This window comes from Anolis carolinensis, chromosome 3 (genome assembly GCF_035594765.1).
Source record: "Anolis carolinensis isolate JA03-04 chromosome 3, rAnoCar3.1.pri, whole genome shotgun sequence".
Lineage (NCBI taxonomy): Eukaryota > Metazoa > Chordata > Lepidosauria > Squamata > Dactyloidae > Anolis > Anolis carolinensis.
In genome coordinates this window covers 199,105,865-199,128,567 of record NC_085843.1, presented here as the reverse complement: position 1 = coordinate 199,128,567, position 22,703 = coordinate 199,105,865, and the positions used below count along the sequence as shown (strand labels likewise).

General features: G+C 37.4%; 1 protein-coding gene across 5 annotated transcripts in view; it reads right to left on the bottom strand.

Annotated features, from left to right (window-relative positions):
- Nucleotides 1-260: 260 nt before the first annotated feature.
- Nucleotides 261-22,703, bottom strand: part of ptpre (protein tyrosine phosphatase receptor type E) — a 192,517-nt gene continuing 170,074 nt past the window's right edge. For all 5 annotated transcript variants that reach the window (XM_062976075.1, XM_062976071.1, XM_062976070.1 and 2 more), the window contains 8 exons: nucleotides 21,782-21,931; nucleotides 19,140-19,233; nucleotides 17,521-17,597; nucleotides 16,082-16,216; nucleotides 14,618-14,743; nucleotides 13,263-13,414; nucleotides 10,779-10,914; nucleotides 261-8,591 (listed from right to left, as the gene is read on the bottom strand). In XM_062976075.1, coding sequence (XP_062832145.1) covers nucleotides 8,517-8,591; nucleotides 10,779-10,914; nucleotides 13,263-13,414; nucleotides 14,618-14,743; nucleotides 16,082-16,216; nucleotides 17,521-17,597; nucleotides 19,140-19,233; nucleotides 21,782-21,931 — 945 coding nt within the window. In that variant the 3' untranslated portion in view covers nucleotides 261-8,516. The remainder of the gene's footprint in view (nucleotides 8,592-10,778; nucleotides 10,915-13,262; nucleotides 13,415-14,617; nucleotides 14,744-16,081; nucleotides 16,217-17,520; nucleotides 17,598-19,139; nucleotides 19,234-21,781; nucleotides 21,932-22,703) is intronic.

Sequence of the window (22,703 nt, the reverse complement as noted above, 5' to 3'; positions counted from 1 at the left end):
TACTTTTGTCCAAGGTATTTAGAATAAGTTGTTCCGGATAAGGTTTTAAATTGCCATAGCAAATTAAATGCAATCTGCATAATACTGAAAGTTTCATTTTAAACTTTTTTTGACAGAGCGTTTAATAAGCAAAGTTTGAGAAGTTTTGGAAAGTAATTTAAGATCAGGATTTTACATCCTTTGTGAAATTGCAGCATTTAGTGTAACTGAGCAAACAGTCGAGGAATGAAATTAAGAGACTTAAGGAAAGAAATACAATCTGAAAATAAAAATGAAGCCTTGTTCTTGCATCAGAATGATTAGATCTTGCAATTTGCATATACAAATAATTCAGCAACATTCACTGGCATTATAAATACAGCAAGATCAAATTATAAATGTAATAAAAGGAAATATCACTGTATAATACATACATATATTATAAAGATTTTGTCATAAATTAAGTACAGTTTTGCATATAGAGAAAAGAGTTCATAGCAATACATTAAAATGATAATGCCTAATGAAAACATTTCAACATGTCGGAAACAAAGGTGTTCAGGCTTAAAAAAAGATTCATAAAAGTCCTTTTCAAAACACAGATCAATACAAGTAGGCATTCTTCTTTTGGGTCTGATTAAACCAAGCCATTAAGTATATACCTAAAGATTTCAAACTTGCTCATTTCAAGAAACCCTGTTTTCTATGGTGCATTGCTGAGGATCCAACCATATCACTGAAGATTTCCAGGACCCCCACTAGGCCAAATGAGACTTAGATGGCCCCTATAAGATATATGCGTGGTCAACTGCCAGAAGTTGGTCATGGAAAACCTAGAGCAGTAGTTCTCAACCTGTGGGTCCCCAGATGTTTTGTCCTTCAATTCCCGGAAATCCTAACAGCTGGTAAACTGGCTGGGATTTCTGGGAGTTGTAGGCTAAAACACCTGGGGACCTACAGGTTGAGAACTACTGACCTAGAGAATACTTCCATCAAATCCATGAATAATCAGTTCCATAAACATCCAACCTGCACATGTGGAAGGCAGACTGTAATACCATTTTAAGGACAAATTTCTTGTCTGGATTGCAAAAAACTGTTGAGGCATTTGTTTTATCTCAGGTGAATCATCCACCAGAAGTGGCCCTAAGCAAAAACAAAGTGCAGCCTGGAAGACAGCTCCTATTGGAATGAGATGATCAATCCTTTTCACAAATTCCCACCCATCAAATGGTCTACATAGCTCCTCCATGTGGGGTAGTTCTTTCCATTTAATTTGGGAATTGGCAATTCTTCTCTTCTTGCCGAAGAACTCTTCATTGCTTCGTTTCTGCTCTTTTGTTTTCCAACCCACCAAGTATGGAGCTTGTTTCCAAAAGTTATGAAATTCATCTCAACAAATTTTACAGGAATTAAAACAATGTGCTGAGGATATGCATTCTTTTGCAATAAAATGCCATTTCTCATGCCTTGTACCAGGAGATTGGATACTTTTTGTAAGTTTGGATCTACATATGATATTCTATTCCTAGCCAACAATTTGGAGCCCCCGGTGGCACAATGGGTTAAACCTTTGTGCCGGCAGGACTGCTGACCAAAAGGTCAGCGGTTCGAATTTGGGAAGTGGGGTGAGCTCCCGTCTGTCAGCTCCAGCTTCTTATGTGGGGACATGAGAGAAGCTTCCCACAGGATAGTAAAACATCCGGGCATTACCTGGGCAATGTCCTAGCACACAGTCAATTCTCTCACACCAAAAGCAACTTGCAATTTCTCAAGTTACTCCTGACACACACAAAAAAGCCAACAGTGTGCTGCCACCTATAACTCATTTTTTATTATAAAATATATTTTTCTGAATTTGGTATCTTTTGGAAACAAACTTCCCAAGTGTGCCTTTTAAGTCTCTCTTTAGACTGGGAAACATATTCTCCCACTAACCTCAAAGGAAGCGCTTGTGAGATAACTTTTCATATGGGAAGGGTCCTAAAGCTTGTGAAAAGGCATTAATGAATTCACTAAATATTTTAGAGCTGAAAAAAGTCAGGAAAAAATAGGAAGTGCAGCAAAACTACTTCCATTATGCAAAAACACTTGTTGAATACTGACAGCAAAATAACTTCCATTATGACTCTAAATCTGTGAAAAAAGCCTGAAAAGTGAAGGGAGCTTGGTTTTTGCTTTCTGCCATTTCTGGTCCCAACATTAAAGATAGGACGGCAGACTAAGCCACACATGTCAAATGCAAAGCCTGAGGGCCAAATCCCATCATGCCATTTTATGTGTTCCTCAAGGCTTTCATTACATGTATACAGGCCATGTGGCTGAAAACGAAAGCCAGCACTATGACTGTGCCGCTTTCATTATCGTGTTGCCTATTGTTTCGTACAAAAATATAATCTTATCATTTCATGTAGATGAACTGTCGACACGAAGCGATAGCACAAAGAAAACAAAGGAAATATGTTCACACACATCTCTAACAGTCTTTCAATTATGAACCGTCCTTTGGAGGCAACCATATGGCTGATGTGGCCCTCGGAGAACTTGGGTTTGACACCCCTGGCCTAGGCCCATTCATCGCAAAACTTCCCAGGCTGACATAATCCTGAATTTTGAGGCTGAGTCCACAAATATAATGAAGAAGAGAATCAGGAGAATAAATAAACCAGTCCAGAAAGAAAGTGCCCAGATACCTAAATGGTCAGTGGGCTATCCAGAACGACAATCATGTTCAGTGCTCACATGTGCTCGTATAAATTTGTCCTCTTAAACATTCAATCCTACTGCATAAAACCTATCTAACATGCCCTTACTGCGATATGCTGCAGAAGAAAGTCAGAAATAATGCATCCTGTTTTGGTTAACTTGCTCATAGTTAACCAATCTTCTCATTGCTAAATCCTTAATAACAAGACATAGAACCCAGGGTTTCCAAGGAATACCGTTTGAAATAAACCGTTTTAGTATCACTATTTGTGCACAGGTTCCAAGTTAAGCAGGTACTTAAGAGCTTTGGCAATCAACGTCCACTGTCACGCAAGACAATAAATTGAGTCACATAGTGACTAGTTATGCAGATCAGAACATATAATTTCTAATCACTATTTGGCATTTATTAATGCAATCTCATGCAATGTAAAAAATTAAGTGGAAATCCTCAAATAGATTTATTATGTCGTATGAAGTATAGCAGCCTTGTTTGACTAAAAATCTCTGAGCTGACTAACAAACCTTACAAGCTTTCACAGACTTTGTAACGAAAATAAGACAGGTTGGGATTTAAACCATACTGTTGGAGTCAAAAGTGTTTTCTACACATATGTCAAAGCTTCTCATCATAAAATGACAGATGAGAGGAGCAGTAAATCACATAAAAGAGATGTAACAGAGAGAGGAGACTATGTGTGCTTTGGGCTGCTTCAGAGAACATAATCCCAACAAAAGCCTCTGAAAAGGAAGGCTGTGGAAGCTACTCCATGTTGATAGAGAGATCTGCGCTATTTAAAAATGGGTCTCTGCATGACAAAAATCAGTCTAACGTCCAATTAGTCTGATTTCACTATTGCAGGAGCAAGGATAACTACAAGAAACCTTTCAAAATCCCTTTTCATTCATGGATCTTTCTTGATTCCGTTTCTGGGTCCATTTTTATAAATACAACTTTATATAACAAGCAATTAAATCAAAGTTTTGAATTGAGGGGTTGGTATTTGTAATTATTCCTCCCTCCTATGAGTGCAGGATTTCGTTCTACTACTGGAAACTGATGTTTTGGTTTGGGTAAAGAGGAAGATGGGCTAAGCCAACACTTTGGGAAGCAGATGAGTCCTAAGGCTAGAACGGAAGTATTTCCTGAAGCACTGGCTGAGCATGCTTCGCTTCTGCTTCACTTTCACTGTGCAGAAAGGCAAGCCATGAAGCTTGTGAACATTGGCCTTTCCTCTCTTCTGCCCATTTCCGTTTTGAAAGGGTTAGCCAATGTCGACGGAGAACTAAGGGATCTCCCTGGACCAGATGGCATCTGGAGGCCAAAGGTTCATCTTCTATACCTATGGCCATTCCTAATTTCTGGTAGTCACAGTCAGTATCACCTGAGTCTATTGTAAATCTATCATATGTAGCTGTCTTGTAAAACCATAACTGATATCTGGAATAATATGAATATTGTTTAGCTACATTTATTCCCTCTCTTTAAACAGCAGTTTCCACACATAGGCAGCATTTGACCTTCTTATGCTGCTTAAACAGATTTTAAAACTGTGTGTGGAAATGCTTACTTAAAAAGAAACTGAAAATGTTTTTCTACTGTGCTAAGTACAGTAGTTCTCCTCCGGCATTTCAGATTCAGAGAATACCAGGAGAGAAAGCATATTTCACATTCAACTCTTACCAAATAATGGTGTTTCCTTTTAGGGTTAGAGAGCTTAATATCAGCCATCTCTTACAATAATTTCTATTAATTAGGTGCATAATAACAACAGGTATACATACATATAGATTTACAGAAGTGCATTACTGGGAAGACACAAGCAATAAATGGCAGTGCTTTAAAACAGTGTGCTTTTAGACTTCTAACCTGAACTTTTTCAATTAAAAGTAAGACAGACTGATGTGAAAACCTTATTAGTCTCTGCATTATTAAAAGTATTTAGCTTTCTTTTCTTCTACACACTGCATTAAAAAGAACACTGAATAACACATTGAAGGAGCTAAACAGAAACAACTAGATTACTTAGTTTTCAATAAGGCTTTTATAATTATGTTCAAAATCCAAGCAAATGGATGATCCAGAACTTTTGCATATTAGATATCTATATAAATTTATTTTATTTGCAATTTGTGCTTTTTTATATATACTGTATGTACTGAAATATTAGGGTTATGAAGTACTGTGTCTTTTATTAGTCTCATACTAATTTTGCTCATACTATGGGTATGATTTGGACCTCTCACGAGTGGAAATTCATTCAGGATGTTTTTACTGAAGGATGGAGAAAATGCCATTTTTATTGAGCCCGCCTTTATGAACCCAGTGCTCTCCAGTGTTCTTCCAAAGCACAGAGGGTATACAGAGGAAAGAGGAAATTGGCAAACATTTCCCACACAAATGATATTTTTCCTCCTTTGCTAACATGATACTAGCAATGTTTTATCTTATATATGAATGTTGAGTCCCCCTGGCAAGTTATCATGACAATTAAAGTAAAACTCTAGGATACAATCCACTAGGCAAATCCCAAGAAATTTGTTATTTTCTGTGCATGTCTGGTTGCACACTAAAGGTATATGGGACACATGACAAGAAAAACTATCTTACAGGCATCATTTATGGGAAAATCTTTGCTCCTATGCAAGATCTGCACATATCTTTGAGCTAAGGAGATCTCAGATCATTCATAGATACAAAATCCAATGTATCATTATTTTGCCTGAAGAATCACTAATGTTAAGTGAACGCAAGTGCATTTATCTGATCACCAACAAGGCTTCAAGGACATTAATCAGCTGGCATTCTGTTAACTACATGTGTTGCAGAAAGCGAAACATACTCCCGCACTTCCTCACTTCATCTAGCACATTAAAAGTTATCTTTCATATGCCACCCCTCTATTCTGCCTTGGTCAGACCACCCCTGCAATACTGTGTCCAATTCTGGGCACCACAATTGAAGTGAAATGTTGACAAGCTGGAATGTGTCCAGAGGAGGGCGACTAAAAAGATCAATGGCCTGGGGAACAAGCCCTATGAGGAGCAGCTTAAAGAACTGGGCATGTTTAGCCTGCAGAAGAGAAGGCTGAGATGAGACTTGATGGCTATGTATAAATATGTGAGGGGAAGTCATAGGGAGGAGGGAGCAAGCTTGTTTTCTGCTGCCCTGGAGAGTAGGACGCAGAACAACGGCTTCAAACTACAGAAAAGGAGATTCCACCTGAACATTAGGAAGAATTTCCTCACTGTGAGAGCTGTTCAGCAGTGGAACTCTCTGCCCTGGAGTGTGGTGGAAGCTCCTTCTTTAGAGACTTTTAAGCAGAGGCTGGATGGCCATCTGTCGGGGGTGCTTTGAATGTGATTTTCCTGCTTCTTGGAAGGGGATTGGACTGGATGGCCCATGAAGTCTTTTCCAACTTTATGTTTCTATTATTCTACTATATATCACGGCAATTTGCTAGCCAGTATAGTAAAGAGTGGCAGTTTAAGTATTCAACTTTGTGCCAGTAGTGGGATACATAGTGGCAAGATAACCTCCAGGAGCTCCTGGAAGATCTCCATAAATCCAGGAGGATCGTGTCATCAAACTGCACCCAGCTATAAGAATGTAGCTAAAGAAACATAACTGGACACTTTGCTATTGTTGCCACTTCCCCCTGCTCCCAACTAGTACAGTAGAATCTAACTTATCCAACATTCACTTATCCAACATTCTGGATTATCCAACGCAGTCTGCCTTTTAGTAGTCATGTTTTTGTAGTCCATGTTTTCAATACATTGTGATATTTTGGTGCTAAATTTGTAAATACAGTAATTACTACATAGCATTTCTGCGTATTGAACTACTTTTTCTGTCAAATTTGTTGTATAACATGATGTTTTGGTGCTTAATTTGTAAAATCATAACCTAATTTGATGTTTAATAGGTTTTTCCTTAATCTTTCCTTATTATCCAACATATTTGCTTATCCAACGTTCTGCCAGCCCATTTATGTTGGTTAAGTGAGACTCTACTGTATTTGATTATTGGACTTGGCATAAATATAAAAAAACCTGCCCATATTATGAAGTAACAGCAGCGTGAACATGTATGCTTCAAAGTTTCTGTAGTCACATCTCTGCCACCATCACTTACTAATATGGGCCACAATGATCTGGAGTTGCTGGAAATCACAGATCCGGATCCCGCAGATCTGGAAGGGCCACTGTCTCATTTTATTCAATGATATGTAAGCCACAAATGTCTTTAGTTAACAGGGATGCAATTTTGTTTGCTTAATATTTAGATTTATATATTTGTAACAATAGGAAGAAATATCTCAAATTTATAACACCAAATAGTTTAAAACATTGTTAAGTCTTTATAAGTTAAATATGCTTTCTTTTAAAAATGTGGAATAAAATAACCTAAGAAGAAATTATAAGACTGATTAGCGATTGACAAACTGATTACATATTCCACGTTTACATTATAATGTTATCAATCAGTTTAAAAGAATTATTTAGAAACTTGCCAATAAAAAAATATTACCTTTTGTTTTGAGGCTAATGTTTAAATTTCATATTGTCACTATAAGGGATTCTTCTTGTATTTTTAGAATCCACTGAAAGAGTTGTGCTTAATAGTAAGGATGTAAATAGTAACTCCGCTCCAAAACAGAAGGGTTTAGCCTTTTGTTGAAAGATGAGATAAGGATATATATATATCTACAGAATGTTAACTGACTTTTTTTGATAACTGAAACAATGTCTTTCCCAGTCAGTCCTCCACATTAATATCAAATGTTTTGTATGTGGAGCATGGTGTTACTAAAATATACCATCAAAACATCATTTTCTTGGACAGGCCACATTCATCACAATGGGATTCATACAGAACTTCCTAATAAGCTGTGATCACAGTGTGGAAGTTGTTCAAGTGAAATAATTTACACGGGTTGAAGACTATACAAATTTGGTTCTAGCGTGTATACTGTTATTTCTCTGCTTTATAGACATTAAGGGCTATTTTATAACCTATTTGAATGTTAAAGATGAGAAATAAAAAGACCACAATTTCACAGGCATTTAGGCATAATATTGGCAAGATGATAAAGAATAATTAAGCACTTTAAAGTCCCTTTAATTTGTTTATATAATATTAATGTCCCTGACTTCCATGGGCTCAACATGGGCTTCCATCCCAGGGACTGATGCAACACTTCAGAGTCTGAACTACTCAAAGACATGAACCCGGCTTTATGTCCCATACATTTCAATGGGAAAAATTAAGCATATGCTTATTATACTCACTGAAACCAGTGAGTCTTAAATATGCCTAACATAGGCTGTTTTGTGCCCTATTTAATAACAGTATACACTGTAATATATAGTCCATAGCCACTGGACACGAAACCCGAAAGACCATCTTGATCCAGCTGCCACATTCAGACACAGGTTTTATGCAGGATGGAGCCCCAAGTGCAAATGAGTGTGTTGTGTATAGCTCTTCTCTTTCATCCAGTAAATGGAGCTGAACACTCAGAGATCTTTCATCACAATTAAAATCCCACTGCTCAACTGTTTTGGAGAGAGGTTGGAATTGTTTTCTCTTTTCCCACGTAACAGTTGATTGGAAAAGTATTCAATTGTTTAGGAGATCTTGGATCAGAGTGGAAGCCTGCTCAAAGAATATATACATCGAAGGATGCATTCAAAACAACATGATCATTTGTACATTTAGAGTTAAAAAAAATAATAATAATGCAACAATAACAATGGAAATAAATTAAAGTGATTTACAAATCTCTGTACAAATGATTAAATTAAAAAAAATAAGGCAGGAGTTTTTACTTAAAATTAGCATAATCAGAAAATATATCAATGAAATCTTGTACCACTTTGTAGCAGAATTCATACTGTTCCTGAAAATAAAGAGAAAACAAGGTTACATTTGGTTTGCTGTGTTTTAAAAATTTTTAATTGATACATCAATTCAATTAACAAACTTTTGCCATACAAGTCTTATCTTGATATACATTATTCCAAAAATCACTTTACCTTGTATGACGCTTTATACATTCCTTAGATGTGTACCTCCCATTACCCATACTCTCCCCACCCCAATTTTCTCCCTCCCGCCCAGAACAGCAATTTCAAATGATGTCATTACATCAATTTCACTGTGTGGAAAACCTGGTTCAAAGTGCTATATCTATCATTACCGTCTAGTTTATCAGCTAGATTAGACCATTTCCTATACCAGTCTTGTTATTTATGATTATTCATATACTTGTTTTTCCTTTGATTAATGAAATCATTGATTATATATTCCAAGAGATAAGACCATCAAGTTTCTAAATCCTGTCTTGGATTGTCTCGCCATCCTTGGGCTATCATAGCATATATTGGGACCGGGCTGTGGCGCAGGCTGTTGAGCAACCAGCTGCAACAAATCACTCTGACCAAGAGGTCATGAGTTCGAGGCCAGCTCGGAGCCCCATCTTTGTCTTGTCTTTGTTCTATGTTAAGGCATTGAATGTTTGCCTTATATGTGTAAGGTGATCCGCCATGAGTCCCCTTCGGGGTGAGAAGAGCGGAATATAAATACTGTAAATAAATAAATAAATAAATGTATTGCGGCTGTCATATATTTTAGGATTTCTGTCCAATTATTATCTTCCTTTGCCTCTATCATGAGAAACATGAATCTGGCTTTATTTCATTTTAATTTTTTCCCAATTATTTCTTCCGTTACATTCCTTATTTTACTGTAATAGTTCTGAATTTTTTATAGTCCCACCACATGTGGGAGAATGAACTTATTTCCTCACAATTATGCCAACACTTGTTGGAAGTATTTCCCATTATATGAGCTAATTGAAAAAGGGTTCTATACCAAAGATTATCTTCCTTTGGGTTTCTTTGATCCTCATATGTTTAATTTTCTGAATGTTGTCAATCCAAAACCTGATTAATTTCTCGCTGAAGTTTTTTTTCTTGTTTACAATTCTCTATAAAAGTGGTTTTTGTGTTGTAAGATAAGGTGATTAATTCCTTGTACAATAGTCCAATAATTCCTTTATCTTTTTCTACTTGCCTTTTAATTATTCTTCTTGTGGGGCTTCTGCTACCTCTCTTCTTTTCATGGCCTGAGCTGTACTGGACAAGCCTAACCATGTTATCCAGTTCCCTTAGCCACCTTTGTCTTTTATCTTGTCCCAGTTTGTTATTTCTCCATTGGGTTCCACGAGGTCCCCTACCTTTTTGGTTTGCTACGTTTATCTCTGCACTAAGCGTCACACAAAGAACTTTTAATTAAAAATCTAACTGTAGGCCACACATGTTACATAAGAAAGCACCATACAATCTCCAAAGTAGGTTTCATCTGTGGTGTTGGAAAAAGATGAGCTGTTAAGAGTCACTTTATACCCTAAGAGACTTATTTTGGGGATTTTACTCTAATAAAAACCCTTTCGAAACTTTCATTGTTGTGGTGTAGTTAATGAACAAGTAACACTGTCAAAAATAAGGCCACTGCTTTTAAATGTAAAAACACAGCTCAGGTTCACTGTAGAAATGGAGTTTCAATGACAGATGGAGAGTTCTGTGTGACTCTCTTTATTGAACTTCTTCAGCATAAATTTCGTCAAGAAAACTCTGATAGGGCCACCACAACTCAGTCAGCTTGAAGACACAAAACAACAATTGCAAATTCAGGATGTATTGAACCCTGTCTGCACACTGGTAGTTGACAGAACTGTTCATGAACTATATATTCAATTATTTTTTTATTCCCTATTTTTAACTGCCTCACAAGATGAATACATTGAGGAGACCTAAGCTACACTCCTGTATGCTTACCATTAAACTCCATTAGGTCTACATCTGTAGACATAGAATCACATGCAATTTATTTCTTTATGTGCAATTTGTTTATCCATGTATGTATGTATTCTGTCTATCTAGCACAAAAAATATATATTAGTCAAGGCTTTAGCAAGGAACAAAGTCTATCTTAAGGAAATATAGCAAAGCTTCAGCTTTGTTCATGCAAAATATCAATACCCTTATATCCTTTGACAATTATATTTGTGGTTAAAACAACATACCAGTGTTTGCACCATGTGTGGTCTTTGCAGTCGTAAACTCTTCACAGCTTGAAAAACATCTAAGAGCCCCTCTGCTTTGACTCGCTCCAGAATATTGCTGAGTGCTATGAATGTACCTGTTCTTCCGGCTCCAGCACTACCGAGACAAATAGGTTTCTTTCCCTTAGCAAGATAACGTTAAAAAAACCCAAATGCAACATAATAAAAATATATCTTGAATTAAATCTCTTCTGATGAAAATAACCAGCCCACTCTATAGTTTCTCTGTCTTTCCCCAGGACTGAGAAACAATACCCTGTGTAGATCTGCTTAATTTAAAGAATTTTTACAAACATTATAATTTAGTTTAAGTAGTCATGGAGGATTTTTTTTATTTTTCTCATGAATGTAAACATTACTAGACTATATACTTATATTACTCTTATCTTGTTCTTTTTTACATTCAGTGAAAGCTAAATAGTGGGATCATTTTATGCACACAGGTTATTGCACACTGCTATTGATACATAAATAAACAATATCTAACTTTCAGGTTAACTCCTTTACTAAGCGAAGGTTTGCTTCCATTCACAGAGAACAGGATTCAACAAAAGCTTCCTGCTAAAGGAAGTGTGGGCTGTTTTCTTTCACCTATAGCTTTGAGCACCACTTCCATGCCACTCTGGCATTCAACTCCCAGAAATCCTAACAGCAGGTAAACTAGCTGGGATTTCTGGGAGTTGTAAGCCAAAAGCATCTGGGGACCCCTGTTTTAGAACCACTGGTCAAGAGTTTTGCATTATGTCTGAACTAAGCATTATAGTTAACTTTTTATTCAAATGTTACTAATAATTGTTTAGGGGTGGTATTTACATATTTCTGAAAAAAAATCTAGATTTGATCCCATTTACTTAATCTCATCACTCTAGGCAAGTGCTTAAAATATTTTGAAATCCCATCTACTAACTTTGGCCCCGACATCAAGAGTTTGAAAAATTAATGAAATTACCATATTACCTTGCTATGGATTTAACAGTACTGATAACCAGTGAACTAGGAGCCCCCGGTGGAGTAGTGGGTTAAAGCCATTTGACTTGAAGTTTGGGCTGCTGATCTGCAAGCTGCCAGGTTCGAATCCCACCCAGGGAGAGCACGGATGAGCTCCCTCTATCAGCTCCAGCTCCATGCGGAGACATGAGAGAAGCCTCAAACAAGAATGGTAAAACATCAAAACATCTGGGCGCCCCCTGGGCAATGTCCTTGCAGACGGTCAATTCTCTCACTCCAGAAGCGACTTGCAGTTTCTCAAGTCGCTCCTGACATGAAAAAAAACCCAGTAAACTAAGTGCAATATAGGAACTACAGTTCTACCCTCTATACTCATGTAGAAGTCTAGAATTTTAGCTCCAAAAAAATCTAGGGTAACTTATCCATGGGTCAATTTGAGTACTTTTGTCCTTATCAAGAAAGAAAGCATCTCCCTCTCTGAGTAGAGTTAACAAAGGCAAGAGCTTAGTACATCCTTGGAAAACCTTTAAAAAGCACTGATCCTTTCTAAGCTCTCAGTGGTGGCCAGTACTGACTGCCCCCCTTGAGCATCATTGGTGATTCCCTGTGAAACTGGTTTGTTAACTGTAAGTAGTTCAGAATATATAATCTACTGTGCCATAGATGATCAGCTATTACATATCATTCCAGGTCAGTGTTTTGTAAACTGAACAAGCTCCCAGCAGTTTCTGTTCATACTTATAAGTTGCGATTTCAACCTTCAAAAGCTTTCCATGGCTTAGGAAAAGATAACCTGGATTCTATCCTACATGCTTATCTGTACACTAGGACCCTTATCCAAGATCCTTTCCAACCTTTTGCTCTCCAGGGTGTAGTAAGGTAGTGTCTTTTATCAGAATAGGAAGACCTCATCTGATACATAATCTAATGTCATTTCGGTAGCAAGCAAAGTCCCTTCCAGCTCAAAGTGCTGGCCTTTTGTCTCTGTTGTGTGTGTGTGTGTGTGTGTGTGTGTGTATTCTTGTTGCACTTCCAATTATTTTACATTTTGTTTACTATGAAATGTTGAGGTATGGGATATAAATCAAGGCCAAGATCCTTCATCGGAAGCTACCATCCATAATTTTACAATATCATAGCTCTGCCTGTTATAGAACCCTACTAATGAATTGTGACAATGTGTATTGGGCATCCAGTGGTGTTCTGTTAGGCAACAGAAGATCATTTTGCACAAGAAATCCTCTAATATTGTGGTCCCCGTTGAATAATGAGACCCATGGGGCAAGAGCCACACTGTTGGCTCCACTTGTAAAGTGGTCCTGGAGACATAGCTAGGTGTCTGCACTTATCCTGAGAATATAACCATTGTGCAATGTAACAATGCACTTTTTCTGTGATCATCAACTGGCCTCTGATGACATCAATACCTAACAGAATATCAGAATAAACTAAATAATCAAGAGAAATACTTGTTAAAATTAAATACAAACACTTTACCTGCAGTGCACCGTAATCGGATGGTTTCCTGTCTGCTGTTGCTGTTTTTGGACAGCTGCAATGAGGTCAATCATTCCTTTCCCTTCAGCAGGAATTCCAATTTCAGGCCATCCATGAAAATGAAACTGTCGGACCAGTCTGCCCTGCTTGTCCTGGTTATTCAAAAGCAAAAAAAAAATCACACATAGTAAATGGTTGCAAGTGTTGTGATTCAGCTGGAACCTCAGATTGACTCTGATGGGGATTATGGGATTCAGGTTCACAAGCAGGTTCAAGCAGGTTGTAGAAGATAACGAATAGGGAGTGCAAGTTCATTTTCCCACAGCAAGGAATGATGTTGTTGATACTGAAACTAGCCAGGTGCAAATGGACTTGGAAAAGGAGGACAGTTCTCAGTCTGATAATGAGACTCAGCAAACTAACGAGCAGGCTGACCTTGACGAAACAGGTTCCTTAGATTGAGCTGACCGTTTGAAATTCAGGGTTCGGAGGAGTGTGAGAATTGCAAACAAAAGGGAGGCTAGAGGCCAAAGAAATGCTTTCATGCTTTGCAAAGGGTATTAAAGCAAAGTGTTTGGAGACAAACCTTTGTCAAAGCAACTTTCGTCCAACCAAGAAGCAAGTTCTCGTTTTCCTGGATTACCTTGCAGCTTTTGTGTTTATGTTCTTGTGACTTTGTCATGCTCTATTGGGACCTTGTTTATTCCTCGTGATTTCTGGATTTATTCTCTATGGCTTTATTTTGTAACCATTTTGTGGAACCTTACTTTTGCTTTTAAAGAACCCTTTATCTTCTATTTTCTAATAAACTAAAAAGACTTCAACCTGTGTGCAGTTTGATGTATATAGCAAGGTGAAGCAAACCTGAGGTGTGACAGTAAGAAGGAAAGAAATATTTTAAAACTGGAACCTAATCATGCAGCTTCTTGTGGTGTGGTTGCATTGGTTTTGAGTATGTTTTAATGTATTATATATTTTATTTATATAATTTTATATTTTAAATATAAAATTATATATTTTATGATTTTATGTTTATATGTTTTAAATGTATTTACGTGATTCTATTTTATTGTGTATTGCTGGGCTTGGTCCCCATGTGAGCTGCCTCGAATCCCTTCAGGCAGCTGGGGCTTGATATAAGAATAAAGTTGTGTTGTTGTTGTTGTTGTTGTTGTTATTATTATTATTATTATCAACTGCACAATTGATACAAACCAAAATGCATATCAGTAGATAGGAGTATCTTATCAAAGGTTCCAAATTACTGGTTTACAATGTGCAAGTCAATGTGAAGCAAAACATAGTTCAGAAACTTTTGTGCAAATAAGAAATATTTTAAAAGTGATCCATCATACCTGACTGTGTGTAATCAGAAAGTCCCGTACACTTATGGCATCAGCAAGCAAATCGCTCTTGATTTCAATAGTAATCTCTCCATAAGTAACAGAGTCCTCTGATGGCCAATATTGAAAACATTTTTCCTGTAGTTTGAAAAAGAAAGAATAAAGCTCTCTTATTTGTGCCACTACATCAATTCCATTACATTAATGGTTTTCAGAAACTAATTACATAAGAACTAATTCTAGTTTTATTTTTTTCACATACTGTACAGCATTTAATAAACATTCAATGCATCACTACTTCAAAACAAGGGATTTTTAAAAGAGTGCTAGATAAATCGTTCTATTGTCTACATACAGATGGTGCCACATGACCACATTATATCAACATTCTGGAAGACAACTCCCATAATCCCCAAACAGTAACCATGCTAATTGGAGATTACAGAACAATAATCCAAAAACCAACTTTTCAAGGCTCTATGCCTGATATGCAAATTTAGAATAGTTTAAAAAAACAAATGGTCCAATTCAACGTTATTCCTGTTCGGAAGAGACTCAATGAAATGAATGGAATGAATTGGTCACAGTTATTCGAGCTCCATTGATTTCAATAGTTTTTTGGTAGGTAGGACTAAAATAGGATTTAACCCAATGTGTTTTAAAAGCAGAGAAACAGCTAAATACTTATTTGTGCTGATCTTAACATTTCTAGCAGTGACGGATGTCCATTTAACTGTAAAATGTGTTATATTCAAACTCAAAGTCTTATTCAGTATAGAAAAACCCTCTTGTCATGATGCAGCTGTGGACACTTGAGTGCAGTCTAGCAAAAGCTAAGTAAGCACTGTTAAGCCCCATTGACATCTGAACACCCAACTGAGCACACTTACTTGCAATTGATTTCTCAGGAGCTTTATTATGTGTAACTTTTTCCAGAGTGTGACAACTTTGAACTAAGACATCTGTTTCTAAATATTCAATATTGAGGATGGCTAGGCCAAGTTAGACTTGCTTAGTTCCTGCCAAACTCTAGGCATAACTTTTTTTAGAAAAATATTTTATGATTTTAAATATACATAAAATTAGGGGAACAATTAAGGAGGGGATAGAAAGAGAGAAAGAAATAGAGAGAAAAAATTCTAGGCATAACTTGATTCTGGGCATGATATGGTTCAGAAAAGACACAGCTGCAACCAAGTACTTGTTGGCTAGTTTCTAGATAGCAGGTATTACAACTTAAGAATAACTGGAAAACTTCTTGACCAAGATCAACCCTTCATTTTGCAAGGAGAGCGTTAAGTGGCTTCTGTATTTGATTACTCCCAGCTAGACTGCTGGGGCACCATACTATTTTTGGATTATATTAAGTGGGATTAAAATTCACTCAAAACTAACTTCTTTACCCCTTGCTCTTGTTTTGCGATTATGGGTAACAAGACACCACAGTTCAAATGACATTGGACAAAATTATCATACTTGCTCTCTTTCCAGAACTTCAGTGAGCATAACAATTGTGTGGCATTTCCATTCCCACACCATTCTCCAGAAGTCTTCCACTGTATGAGGAAGTGGTCCTTGAGTTGCAATGAAGTAATCCTTTTGCCGATAGCCCTTTGTGCCAAAAGAAACATAAACAGTATCTTATGAATCGACAGAGATTTAATTATGATCAATCTACAGGTAATGTTAAAATGATCAGCATATTTCTTTGGGGATTTTCTTTGAGAATCAGTGCTGCTATGATTAAAATTATTTTTTAAATGGGGATGTTAAAGATACACAGTGAAATTCATTTTTGTGCTTCCTAACACTAGGGAAGGCTATGTAGAAGAATAACACAACTAGTAAGAGGTGTTGCAGAGTTTCTCCCTCAGTTAATAAATGATTTAAGCAACTATCTTGTGCAAAAATTTAAAATATAAAAACCAGTGTTTTTGGTCATAGTGATTTATTGCAGCTGGCTACTAACCAGCCTGCGCCACACCCCGGCCGAATCTTGCATCAAAACCCATGTAGCTATCTGGAAAAACTGGGGCTTTCCCTCAAAAATGTTTATTTTTTCTTCTGCTTGTGGCAGGGAGAAAGTTGCAGGAATAATTTGTCCTTAGTGAGGATGGAACAGTAAAATAACTACAGCCTTACTTTCAGATCAACAAACATAATAAAGGAATTAAGTTAAGCTAAGTTTAGCCAAGGCCTTTATTTCAATAAAGAGATATATGGATTTTGGGATTTACAAATGGAAGGCAAATTATTTTTGGCAGCATTTCGTAAGATATCAGAAAAACTACAGTTTGAGTTATTAAGTAATGATTCTTTGTATTATTTATTATATTTACTGCATTTATATACCACTTTTATCACCCTGAATGCCAAATGCCAAACTTACATGCGAAAACATAACAAACAGATCAAATCATAAACAATAAAATAAACAACATCAGGTGCACTTATAGAACAACTCAAAAATAACAAAATTAGAAATTTAAATATATAAATCAAACATTTAGGACATGTTTACTAATAGATCTAAAATTAGTAAACAGTTAAAACTTCAAACGTAAAAAGGCAGTTTGTGACCAGCCAACCTGGAATGTGGTTTTCCTTTTTTCATACTGCCTACTACCTTCCCAAGCATTTTTGTCTTATTTGGTGAATCATGTATTTTTATGATACCTGATGGAATTAAAGAAGAAAGACCAAAGACACATGCTTTCCTCTCTTCACACTTTAAATAAAAAGTTTTTTTTAAAAAAAAATAGTATTTTGCCAAAAAACTCAAGTTACTCTTTAACGTAACTCACATGAAAATGAGAAAATCACACATGCTTCCCAAACCAGTCCTGAACGGAGCTCATTGTTAAAAAGACTTAAGAAAACCAATGGTTACACTTCACTAGCAGAAAAATACTTACATCTATGAAAGAAGCATTGATATAATCTGTGTATTCCTGACCTCTTTTCATAGAAAGAATCACTCTGTTAAAGTCATCTAAAAAAAGAAAAAAGGAACCACAAAACCCAACACATATTAGATTTGTTAAAATATTGAGCATTTTACAGTCAATATATAAACTATGCCCTGCAGGCTTTAATAGAATCGGGTTTATGCTATCATTCGCTTGGATGTCCAGCAGTGCCACCTGCTGCTGAATGTATCACATCACTGTTCTGTGTTAATATTTTGTATTATGAACTTATTACTATTATTATTAACTTTATTTATAAAACACCTCTCTCCCCAGGGAGACTCAAGGCAACTTAGAATCCCACACTTAGTCAAGTTTAAAAAGCATAATACAAAACTTAAAAAAATTAAATAGTTACAGTAGTAAAAACAGATTAAAATACAATAAATACACTTAAAACGGATTGCTGTGAATTTTCCGAGTTGTATGGCCATGTTCTAGAAACATTCTCTCCTGACATTTCACCCACATCTATGATAGGAATCCTCAGAGGTTTTGAGGTGTTGGAAACTACTAAGCAAGTGTGGTTTAGATATCTGTGGAATGTCCAGGGTGGGAGAAAGAACTGTTATCTGCCCGAGGCAGGTGAGAATGTTGCAACTGGTCAGCTTGATAAGCACTGAATAGCTTGGCATCTTCAAAGCCTGGCCTTTCCTGCCTGGGGGATGTTTTGTTGGAGGTGTTAGCTGGCCCTGATTGTTTCTTGTCTGGAATTCCCTTGTTTTCTGAGTGTTGTTCTTTATTTACTGTCCTGATTTTAGAGTTTTTAAAATACTCGTAGCCAGATTTTGTTCATTTCATGATTTCCTCTTTTCTATTGAAATGGTTCACATGTTTGTGGATTTCAATGGCTTCTCTGTGTAGTCTGACATAGTGGTTGTTAGAGTGATCCAGCAATCTGTGTTCTCAATAATATTCTGTGTCCAGGTTTGTTCATTAAGTGCTCTGCTATGGCTGATATCTCTGGTTGAGTTAGTCTGCAGTGCCTTTCATGTTCTTTCATTCCTGTTAGGGTGCTGCGTTTGATGATCCCTATGTAGACTTGTCCACAACTGCATGGTATACAGTAGATTCCTGCAGAGGTGAGAAGATCCCTCTTGTCCTTTGCTGAACGTAGCATTTGTTGGATTGTCTTAATGGGTCTGTAGATAGTTTGTAGGTTATCTTTCTTCATCAGAAAAAGCCAGGCTTTGAAGCTGTCAGGCTATTCAATGCTAATAGAGCTGGCCAATTGCAACATTCACACTTGCCTCAAACAGACAAGAGTCCTTTCTCCCACCCTGAACATTCTACTGATATATAAACCCCACGTGACTAGTTTCCAACACCTCCCAACCTCTGAGGATGCCTGCCACAGATGTGGGCAAAACGTCAGGAGACAATGCTTCTGGAACATGGCCATACAGCTGGAAAACTTACAACAACCCAGTGATTTCGGCCATGAAAGCCTTCAACAACACACTTAAAATGGCCTTTAAAACTGTATTACCAATGGTAAGTGTACAATTCTATTATTAGTGAAATTATTACACAATTTCTAAGAAGAGAAAAATTAAATATCTTACATGGGATGATTTGGATAACTCTGGCTTTCTTCATATTCGCTGGCAGATTACCAGTTCTCATGTTTTCTTTCATAATTCGAACATTTGTCAATTTCTACAGCAAGCAAGTACATACTAAAATCAGGCAATGAACTTTTGAATTAGTAAAATAGCTCACACTTTCAAATCCAAATTCAGGTATAATCTAGTTGATACATCTGCCTACCACTATGGAATTCTGTCTTTACACATCCTCTTACACTCCACTTACATCTATATATATAAAAGAGTGATGGCATCACGGCGATTCACAAAACAACAAAACTACAGGCCCCCCAACCTCGAAATTTGACAACACAACCCATCATCCATGCCTCTAGGTTGATACAACAAAAAGAAAATAAAAATAAAATCCTAATTAGAGGGAGAGCAATAATTTTTTTATCCAATTGCTGCCAGTTTAGAGGGCTAATCTCTGCCCACTTGGTCTCCTAGCAACCAGCCAAGGGACAGCCAGGCTTCAGTTAGGGGACAGGCAGATTTAGGCCTCACTTAGGATTCTTCCACAGATTATCTAATTTGCACTGGATTATATGGCAGTGTAGACTCAAGGCCCTTCCACACAGCTATATAACCCATTTATCATCTTATATTATCTGCTTTGCACTGGATTATCTTGACTCCACACCACCATATAATCCACTTCAGTGTACAGCTGTGAAGAAGGGGCCTCATATAATCCACTTCTAAGCAGATAATATAAGATTATCAATATGCAGTAGAGTCTCACTTATCCAACATAAACAGGCCGGCAGGATAAGTGAATATGTTGGATAATAAGAAGGGATTCAGGAAAAGCCGATTAAACATCAAATTAGGTAATCGTTATACAAATTAACATATTATACAACAAATTTGACAGAAAAAGTAGTTCCATGCGCAGTACTGCTACGTAGTAATTACAGTAGAGTCTCACTTATCCAACACTCGCTTATCCAACATTCTGGATTATCCAATGCATTTTTGTAGTCAATGCATTCAATATATCGTGATATTTTGGTGCTAAATTCATAAATACAGTAATGACTACATAGCATTACTGTGTACTGAACTACTTTTTCTGCCAAATTTGTTGTCTAACATGATGTTTTGGTGCTTAATTTGTAAAATCATAACTTAATTTGATGTTTAATAGGCTTATCCTTAATCCCTCCTTATTATCCAACATATTCGCTTATCCAATGTTCTGCTGGCCCATTTATGTTGGATAAGTGAGATTCTACTTTGATATGAAATAATTTCTGGGATAGAATAATGCAGAACAATATAATCTCTAAAACCAGGATAGTAAATAAACAGGGGAATTCCACACAGGAAACAATCAGGGCCAGCTAACATCTCCCAACAAAGTATTCCCATCATCAAAGTCTGGCAAATCCTCTGTTTTCTCAGGGCCACAGACAATAGAAGCACATAAAATATCACAAACAACACCACTCTGAAAACAAAGGAATTCCAGACAGGAAACAATCAGGGCCAGCTAACACCTCCCAACAAAAAATTCACTCAGGGAGGAAACAGCCAGGCTTTAAAGCTGCAAGGCCGTTACATCCTAATCATTTTTCCTAATTGCAGCATTCATACTTGCCTCCAACAGACAAAAATAACCAATCAGAAATATTGTATATTCAAAACCTTTAGGAAATAATATCCCTTGATGGCTCAGCGTGTTAAAACACTGAGCTGCTGAACTTCTGGACCGAAAGGCTGCAGGTTTGAATTGGGGGAGCGGAGAGAGCCCCCACTGTTAGCCCCAGCTTCTGCCAACCCAGAAGTTCAAAAACATGCAAACGTGAGTGCATCAATAGGCACTGCTCCGGCGGGAAGGTAACGCCGCTCCATGCAGTCATCCCACATGACCTTGGAGGAGTCTACGGACAATGCCGGCTTTTCGGCTTAGAAATGGAGATGAGCACCAACCCCCAGAATCATACATGACTGGGCTTAATGTCAGAGGAAAACGTTTACCCTTTACCTCAACTACCACCAATTCCTCAATACTTTATTTCCCATACCACCAGACTTCGCCACAGCAACGCGTGGCCGGGCACAGCTAGTATATGTATAAAATATTAAAAAGAATTGTGTATTGTATAATGACCAATAATTCTCTTGTTTCATGCAAATAAAATAAGAGAGGGAGCTATAAAGACAGGAAAGACTTATCCCGCCAGTTAAACTGTGATAATGAAGATGTTTGAAGGTAACTACAGAGTTAACTCCTAATTTATTTTGTAGGCATTTGTTTATCATCTTTCAACACAGCAGTGCAATCTCCATTTATGTTATGATCTTTTGTATATTTTCACATGATTGAAAAAACAAAAACAAAATTTCAATGTACTATCCAAACATGTAACAGCCAACATGGTCCAATGGTTTCAATATTGGACTAGGATTCTGAGAGATTAAGATCTGAATCCCTGCTCGGTTTCAGAAACTCACTTGTCATACTCTCTCAGTCTCAGAGAAATTCAGTGACAAACCCCCTCTGTACAAATCCTGTGAAGAAAAACTTTAGGGCCAGAGCAAAATTAATAAATATTCATGTCTATATCATGACCCACACACTGGATCTCTGTAAAAATATGATCAATGCTTACTTTAAATTCTTCTTCTAGCCCTATTTTGACGAGATTTGGCGCTGTGTTCTGTGATGGCTGCAAGTGCTTTTCTAAAGAGGACACATCTAGTTCTGTGTCGCCGTAGAGGTAGTATTCAAGTAAGGCTTGATAAATGAAGGAGTACTGCATCTGTCAAATATAAAGATATTCTGTGAACCAGGACATTTCATAGAACCATAGAATTGGAAGAGACGTCATGGGCCATCCAGTCCAACCCTCTGCCAAAAAGCAGGAAAATCACATTCATAGCCTACAAAGAAGGAGCCTCCACTACACTCCGGGGCAGACAGTTCCACTGCTGAACAGCTTTCAGAGTTAGGAAGTTCTTCCTAATGTTCAGGTGGAATCTCCTTTCCTGAAGTTTGAAGCCATTGCTCCGCGTCCTAGTCTCCAGGGCAGCAGAAAACAAGCTTGCTCTCTCCTCCCTATGACTTTCCCTCACATATTTGTACATGGCTATCATGTCTCCTCTCAGCCTTCTCTTCTGCAGGCTAAACATGCCCAGCTCTTTAAGCTGCTCCTCATAGGGCTTGTTCAGCAGACCCTTGATCATTTTAGTCGCCCTCCTCTGGACACATTCCAGCTTGTCAACATCTCCCTTCAACTGCGGTCCCAAGAACTGGACACAGTATTCTAGGGGTGATCTGACCAAGGCAGAACAGAGGGGTAGCATGACTTCCCTGGATCTAGACACCAGACTCCTATTTATGAAGGCCAAAATCCCATTGGCCTTTTTGCCACCGCATCACGTTGTTGGCTCATGTTTAACTTGCTGTCCACGAGGACTCTTAAGATCTTTTTCACACGTCAGGCCTGGTCCAACGTTGAAGCGGCTGAAGCCGCTGCTTGGGGCGCATGTCGAAGGGGGGGCGCTGTCGAGGCCTCGACAGTGCCCCCGAGT